At 38.0% G+C, this 8659-nt stretch overlaps 1 protein-coding gene across 1 annotated transcript in view; it reads right to left on the reverse strand.

Moving 5' to 3' along the window:
• Positions 1 to 5338: 5338 nt before the first annotated feature.
• The window catches only part of snx2 (sorting nexin 2), a 40803-nt gene continuing 37482 nt past the window's right edge, over positions 5339 to 8659 (reverse strand). The window contains exon 15 of the mRNA XM_034117947.1: positions 5339 to 7974. Coding sequence (XP_033973838.1) covers positions 7924 to 7974 — 51 coding nt within the window. The 3' untranslated portion in view covers positions 5339 to 7923. The remainder of the gene's footprint in view (positions 7975 to 8659) is intronic.

Here is an 8659-nt window from a genome sequence, read left to right on the forward strand (position 1 = left end):
ACCCTGTTTTTAATACATTTGACCACATTTAGGAACTTAGAATTTAAAAAAAAGGCTACTCAAGTGTTTGTACTGGGTAGTTGATTTAGTCTTTTCTTCAATGTGAGTCAATTGGAAAAAAGTATTTTAGGGCCCCATTCCACCGCAAGACTGACATCGACAGAGACTGAAATGAAGTTGTCATTACACGGTTTGGCCACAATGTTAAATTGCCTTCAAAACCTAGCACTATTTCAGGGGCTAAAGCGTTTAGCATGCTCTAGCTGATTGACAACATGCCACAACCGTAAAACTCGCACAATGCTTGTTCTGCATGTGAGGTCGGTACAGATAAATAGACTATGCTTTACCGTATCTGTTTGGCTCACAGGACTGAACGTAGGAAGTCACATTCCAAAACGGAATGTTCTTTACCAAACAGTAGTGGACAAATACTGTTAAACCCCAACAAGTAACACACTCCTTAAAACTTGAAAAGTCCTTTTATAAACCTGGACATGGAAAGCCCCGGAACTGAATATTTGTCTTTTTGTTTTTGCGCCACCCACAGGTTATAAGCTAGATCAGGTGTTTTCATCAAATCAGAAGCTAATGGGGGATAAGGTAATCAAGTATCAGTTCAAACATATAAATAGAGGAATTCCAAGTCCCATTTAGGACAAATAACAAATGAAGAGATGGAAAATAGGAGCTGGGGCTCTCTAGGACCTGCACCACTGTTTAATGAGATCAATCTAGTGGTGATCAAAGCCTGATGTATATTCTAACTCTGTGCCTTAGAGCTCCATTATTGGACTATTAAAAGCACATCAATGAGCCATAGAGTTGCACAGTGTTCCTAACCTACCATGCACAGACTTTAGTCGACTCAATTCCACATGCACCATCCTCCTGCCACACATACTCACAAGCAGGAGCACAAATGTTGATTAATCCACCAGTGAAAATAGTCCCCAACAAATGCAGTATTTCCTACCAATTGGTTGCCAACAACAATTCAGCAGTACATAGGAATTGCTGATTTTCTTTTTTTACTTTTGTCTTAAATAGAATAACTCTTATAGTCGTCAATATTTGTTGCAATTGATTTGCATTTTTCTACGTTTGCTTGCCTTTTCTATTTTCTGTCTGTAAACTATGTCCTTTCTTTTCAATGGTGTTTACATTTGAATTGTAGTAGTAATTTCTGGTATGTTTGTATTTCCTTCAGTTTATATCTTACATGTTGCAAAATGTTCTTTCAAATATCTACTGGTGAGTATTTTCTGTTTCTGTTGAACTAGTAAAGTTTGAATGAAGTCTTATGTGGCATCTTAGATGTAGTGTGGCAGCCCTGTGCATGACAAACTGGTCCAATTCCAGGCGTGTCGCGGTGGCTGGCTGATATTTGTCTCACTGGCGTTGTTGTTGTTGCGGCCCTTCCCACTCCTCCTCTTTTTAGTTTCCCCTCAGATTTGAATCGGCTGGGGGGGCCGCGGTCTGTTCCCCCTCTGACAGTGCAGAAATAATTACAGTACAACCTTCCCCCCTCGCTCGCTGTTATATTAGCCCTCTTATCAGGCTGCTAGGGGGGTAGTTGATCAACTAAGGTCACTGTATCCTGACCACAGCACAACAGCTACACCGCCATTTGGAGATATGATAAATAAAAGGCGAGGGTTACACTGCAACAACACTCTTATCTGCTACCCAGTGCTTTTTATTTCATTCTCTTCCCTCATGCACCTCTACTTTGTTTGTGTCCCTGAGGAAAAGAGGAGAAAGTGGAAAGAATATAGAAAGGATTGGGTGTAAATTATGACCTGAAATAATAAATACTTCCACTGTTCCACACCATCTTGAAGTTTAAAGCTGCACTTTATGCCGTTTTATTTATTTCCAGACACCGCAGTGATAGTTTATCGAGGGGGGCTGGGGGGGGGGGCTGGTTGTGGTTGTAAATGCAGCCACATTATTCTAAAAACGGGTCGGGAGACAGCAGCAGGGTGAGATAATAGATGCACCTACATTATCCTGAAGTGGCGGGGAAATTGAGGGGTTAGGAGGGTGAGCGGAACAGATGTGCCTACATTATTCTAAAGCCAGATTGATAGCGACGCGGGGTCAAGATGGAGAGTGTACAAATAAATACATCTCCATTATTCTGGAGTCATGCGAGAGCGAGGGGTTAGAGTGAGCGCGGAAAACAGATGCAGATGCATTATTCTGGAGTCAGAGAGAAAATTCTAGAGGTGGAGGTGAGGCTGGAAAAGTGGATGCACCATTACTCTTGGGTTTAAGTGATAGTGGGGGGTTAAGGATGCAGCTTTACCTACATTATTCTCAGCCTGGAAGGGACAGGAGGACCACAGTATCAACGGCCCTGTATGTTCTGTAAGGGAAATCATTTTAAAGGGGGAGGATTTACAGGGGATTTGTGAAATGCAACCTCACGATGTATTGCTTGCCCTGGTAAATAAAACCAGTCTGTTTATCTAAGGGAAATGGACAAAACTATTTTGCGTGAAAAACTAATAGTCATGACCTCAATGTGAGAAATCATTTTGGGATCGACACCACTGATGGAAGAATCATTATAAAAGGTAAGGCTAGTTTTTTTTTTTTTTTTTAATAACACAATTACATTACAGTGACACACATTTCCATTTGCTCACTTGCGAGACAGTGTTCAACATTTTAACATTTTTAGTTTTGCAAAAAGTCATAGTCATAAAATGCATTCCACTTAACTTCAGCTAGTTCCAGCACAACGCTACCTACAATTGTATTATCATTATAAGATATTCCCCACAAGGGGGTCAAAGCTCATTGTTACACGGGCACTGGCCACCGTTGCCCCCCAACAATCTGGGCCAAGGGAATCTTTTTAAATAATATCATGATTGAAAAATCGTGCTTTAAAAAAAAATGCTGGTTTGTTTGGGATATTTTGTGTGAGAGTTTTTTAGTTTCGACCATCTCCCCAACACTTGGACGAATCTACATCGGATTGTTAAGTGGTATTACAAGTAGGGATGCTCCGATCGCCAACTTTGGGGCCGATCGCCGGAATCAGTATCGGCCGATACCGATCGCCGATCCGATCGAGTGGGCGGGGCCTATGGGGATCTTCCATTTAAAGTGATGTTTAAAACTCAGTTAATGGGGCTCATTCACTTCACAATTATTACATTCAAATGATGCACATTATTCAAGTTTACATTAACTTTGGATAATAACACGGGAGAAATGAGCGGAAGCGCTCTCTTTTCCTCTCTCTCTCCTGACAGCCTGTCAGTATCTCATGCAGCTCACTGATCCAGTAATGAGTGACCCGACAGTGAAGAATAAACATATGTATAACTAGTTTAGCTTGTTCCAGAGGTAGATAAAATAGCTAAGTGTGTTAGGTCTAACTCTTAATGTGTGTTCTGCTCCGCTCACCGGTCCGTCACAGCGGGTGGAGCTGCAGGATTTCTGCTTCACACACGTTGCATACCGCTATTTTATTGTCATTTTCGGACACTTAAAATACTGCCAGACCGGTGAAGCCATTTTGGCGAGCTTGTTTTGCCGCGCACAGAGAAAAGTGTCATGTATTTTACGTCATGCGATCGGCTCTCGCGATCGGCATTTTTAGAGAGCTCCAATCGATCGGTAGAGAGTGAGTATCGGCCGATATCGATCGGCGGCCGATCGATATCGGAGCATCCCTAATTACAAGAGAGAACGGGCTAGCCAGTTAGCATGCTATTTTTGGTAGATATGTCTGCAACACATTGTATGGAGGTACTGGACATCATTCTTCATATTGTGATGATTCAAACTTGTTAGTTAGAAATGTACCATGTGTGTCCTAAACTAATAACTTGCAAGGTTACATCACAGAGGGGACTGGACAGTCTGGATATAAAGGCCTTTCCAGGTGATGATTATACAGGATCTCTGCCGGCTAAATGTAATGCAATCGCTAAGTATCTGTGTTAATGTTTTGTAGTTGTATTCCTGTGTCCAAATTCCTTCTAATTCTAGTCAATAAAAACTCTTATTTTAGTATTTTATAGTCATCAGATTACATTCAACATTAATTCAATCTAGTCCAAAAAATCACTTTGTTTACTCTCTCCCAGCCAAAATAAAAACTGCCTATACCAAAGGTAACTTAATAAAAAAACAAAATGTGTCATGCTTCAAAATATGGCATATTTTTCAAACATTTGATTTTCACTAGTTTCAATTATATTATAACTCTGCAAGACATGACGCCCCCCTTAGTTTAAGACAATGTACTTAAATACAACACTTACCTCAAATGGCAACGGCTAAATGCTGCAAAGTGAAAGACTAAAACTCAACAGTGATGAAAACACATGTTAAAGATGCAACAATAAAAAAATGAAGAACTGACGTTTTCTTGGATTTAACTAAGGATAAAGAACACTAGTTATAATTAAAATACATTTATATATATATGGATGTGAAGCTGTCGTCAGGAGCCGATTTAACTGCTCACGAGTCTTGACACACACAGACTAAATATTTCTCCGGAGTCTCTTTATAAAATCAGATGTGAATATGTTCGTCTTCCACAGAAACCTGCAGCGTGAATATGACAGCTAGTCGATGGTGTGACAGCCACAATGCAAAGTAATGCACTGCCCACTCTCTGACAGCACTCTGCCTATATGCTCAGTGTGTGTGTGTGTGTGTGTGTGTGTGTGTGTGTGTGTGTGTGTATGCAGAGCTGATGTGAAGCCTCCTGACAGTTTGTATGAATCTTTTCCAGTCTCTGATTATCACTCTGAGTCCCTGACAGTTGTATCTTTGGATAAAAAAATAACAAAAGTTCAAATTGCACACACAGGTGATTACAGTCAAAACCTTAAAGAGGAAATATTCTGTGAATTTTCAGTTTCATATTTGTTGCCTCTACTTAGACATGTCTCCATGCTTTAATGTAAATTGAAAATACAAATCTTAATGAAGTTTTTTATATTTCTATGATCATTTTAATCTAAAATGTTTAATGCATAAATTAAAATGTAATTCAAATCTCAAATATATCAATAAAGAGAATGGGGAATATTAATGACAGTAACATTAACAAAATAATATGTTTTAAAATGTCGGTTGGTAAATAAAAATGTTAACATTAGTAAAAGTATGGCTCTACCACCGTTTTCAAAAGGAGCGACATTTGTATATATTTTAGGTGTACTTCTTTTAATTATGTTTTTATAAATCTTTACTCAGTGTCTTGAGTTTCTGGAAAACCGCTCTACAAATAAAATGCATTATTACAATCTGCATGATAAATAATAAAAAGATGAATAATTACAATTAAAACCCAGTGCTCCCATGGATGAGATACATTCCTTTATTGTAATTAAAGTTCTTAAACGTCTGTTCTGCCGCGCAGCAGGAATGTCAAAGAAAAAAGATTTTTTTTAAATCTGCTCAAATAAAGAATTGAATCTGTGAAAAAAAACCCAAATAATAAAATCAACTGAAAATTCTCAAACATTGCACATCATTCTGGCGGCAAACAAGGGAATTGAAATACAAAAAGGTAGCAATCAATACAGGGTTATACGATTCAAGAGGGATAGTGAGGGCTAAAAGAAAAAAACAATATTTCCAGTTTTTATTTCAACATTTATGTAACGATATGTCTGATTTGTAGCTTCTGATAATGCAGAATGTCTGATTTATTTTAATAATGAAATGGGTGAAAATTCAATCGAAACTAAATCAAGAACAGTTACCCAACTAAAGCCCTCGCACTGAACACAGGAAGAGATATGAAGCTGCTCTCTGGACGGACACACACACTCACACGGACACACACACCTGACAATCCCTCACTTCCTCCACACACAACAGGAAGTCCTTCATCTGCAGAAGAAACGCAGAATATTACTGTTTATTTGACGATTGAACACTATCTCATATGACTTGACAGAGATTCACTTAATTGTGTTGCCAGATAAAGCTTTTCCTTGGCAATGGGGGAGAAAATAAATCCAGTTTTGCTGATAAATATTTAATCTTCTGTTTCTACATTCAGACTGTTTTGCAATATTTACATAGTGCCCTTCCTTAAAAACTGTTATGAGTGGATCTCACTTCACCAGATTAGGTTATGATAACTTAACGAGTAATGTGGCGTCAAAACAAAGTTGTAAAAACTACCATTTTACTTCCATTTTTACTGGTTCTCCACCAGCAAGTCATTGACCTGCTAAACCTAAATGTTACAATAGCTATATGCAATGAAAATGTCTAAACAAATTGAAACTAAATGTCAAGATATGATTTGAAATTGACCAAATCAAGGTTGATTTAAGGTAGTAAAATAAAAAATAATAACTTTTCTAGGTTTGGAAATGTTCATGAGACAGAAACAAAAAGTGTTGCCTTCACTTACGATCATACAGCAACGAAAGAAAAGGGCTCTTGTTTTGTCATTTAAGTGAGGAGGAAGTGTTGGGATTGACCAGGCGACGGTGAAGGGAAGTACAAGACAACAAAATAACCAACAGGATGGAGTCAGTCGTCCTTCATCACTGACTCCGGATCAGTTTCACAGCTTATTCCAAAATAAAACCGCAGATAATTTAGACTCCAAGGTTTGATTTGGGGAGATCTGCAGTAACATGTTCACATTCCTGGTTTCAAGCACAGCTGAGGACATTTGTTTCTTTAGAAAAGAAAATCAGAAGGTTTGACATTTAGGGGAGAAGTCAACTACAATTCCCAGATAACACTGCAGCCAGACACATCCAATCATAGAGCTTCAGGATTTTGTTGCCGGGAGGGAAATTGCAGACTCAATAAACAAGAACATGTCGATGTTTTTCTGTATGTGCTACAACTCTTGACTTCCCAGTTTTTATTTGACCACATTTCAGTATGACACCCGGACCATTTCAATAATTGTTTTATATATTTATGGCGGGAATGTACGGGGGCCGACAGGTGCAAACGGCCAAAAACATTTAGAATAGGAGAAACAAGCTTATATTCAGAAGTGATGCAAATATAAAAAACACCAGTTGGTGATCATTTTCTAAATGCTGCACATTTCGTCAACTTGGTGAAGATGTTTCTTCATTTTCATGTCTTTTGGAAAAAATGTTGTGTTTCTATATTTGCATCGTTTTTGAATGTGCACATGTTTCTTCTAATGGAAATGTTTTGGGCCATTGTAGCTCTTTTGCACCTGTTGGCCACCGTAGTAATGTGCTTCCATACATCTAACGACCAAACTAATGGAGAAAACGAATCATATCTTTACCTTGGGGTGTGGATATCGGTCTTTGTTGAGGAACTTCAAGAACAATCCTTAAAAATCAACTCAAATACTATTTAACAGAGAGATTGCTCCACATTCACCCATCCCCTTTGCGTCTGGTGGGAAAAAAAGTGCTGTACTTTGTAAAGACTGACACCATGTTAGAATCTGTGAGGAGAAGAAAGCCATCACCAGGGTCAGAACTCATGCTGCGTTCATGTCGTACAGGATTTTGAAGCTTCAGGCTAGAAAATAAAACTCAATGCAGCATTACATGAAATTGGAAACTCAAATTGCTGATTAGGAATTTGGCCTTAGAAGGAGATTGTACGTGAAGGGCAACACTTTAAAATTATCTAATAGTATTATTGTGAAAGAATCAAGTAGGAGAAAAACAATATCTCAGGTCAAGGACGTGAACGCAACACTGAGTTTGGAAAATAAAAGAAGAATAGAAAATGATAAATTCAAGAGAGTTCTGTTTTTTTTTTTTTTAAACCGCAGAAAAGATCCTTGGAGCTGATTCACTGTCTTCTCTTCTCTTCTTCACATAAACAGGAGGAGGGTGGTGAACTGGGAGGACCGGTGCATTATGGGTAGTGTAGTTTGACCGGAGCCAGTCAGGACTGTCTGTTGTGTTGGTGCGGACTCTATGAGATGGCCTTAGCCTCGGGTAAGAAAGCATCCCAGTATTTAATCAGCTGTAAGAGGAAACAAAGGAAACATATTCAGGTTTTGTTATTGTGCCTTTCATCCATTTTGGTTTTATATGCATTTAAAATGTGTATTGTTTAACATTTCATTTTTTTAAAAGCTTATATGTTTATAGAAGTTTGTGGCTGCCTTAAATTAAATCAACATTTGTGAGCTCACAATAGGGCTGTGCGATTATGGCAAAAATCATAATCACGATTATTTGCACAGCCCTAGCTCACAATGTAGGACACAATCATTTTATTAAATACAGTTTGATAATTCATTTAAACGTTATGGTCCAGTGTACAAATGTACTGTGGAAACGTGTCATTGTAGTATGAAACAATGCACAAATAATTGTCTTTAAGACATCTCATTAATTTTTTTTAATTTTATTTTAATTGAGTTTCAGAAAGTTGAACCATCATAGGCAAGGCAAGGCAAGGCAAGTTTATTTATATAGCACCTTTCAACACAAGGTAATTCAAAGTGCTTTACAAAAATGGAAGACATTTTAAAAATGGCATTTAAAATCAATCATTAAAAAGGAAAGATAATAAAATAAACATTAAAAGAAAAAATACATGGATAAAAGTTAAAAGTTACAGTGCAGTTTAAGATGTGAATAGTTCAATTAAAAGCAGCGGCAAAAAGAAAAGTCTTCAGCCTGGATTTAAAAGTAGTAAGAGT

Source organism: Trematomus bernacchii, unplaced genomic scaffold, assembly GCF_902827165.1.
Source record: "Trematomus bernacchii unplaced genomic scaffold, fTreBer1.1, whole genome shotgun sequence".
In the NCBI taxonomy this organism is placed as follows: domain Eukaryota; kingdom Metazoa; phylum Chordata; class Actinopteri; order Perciformes; family Nototheniidae; genus Trematomus; species Trematomus bernacchii.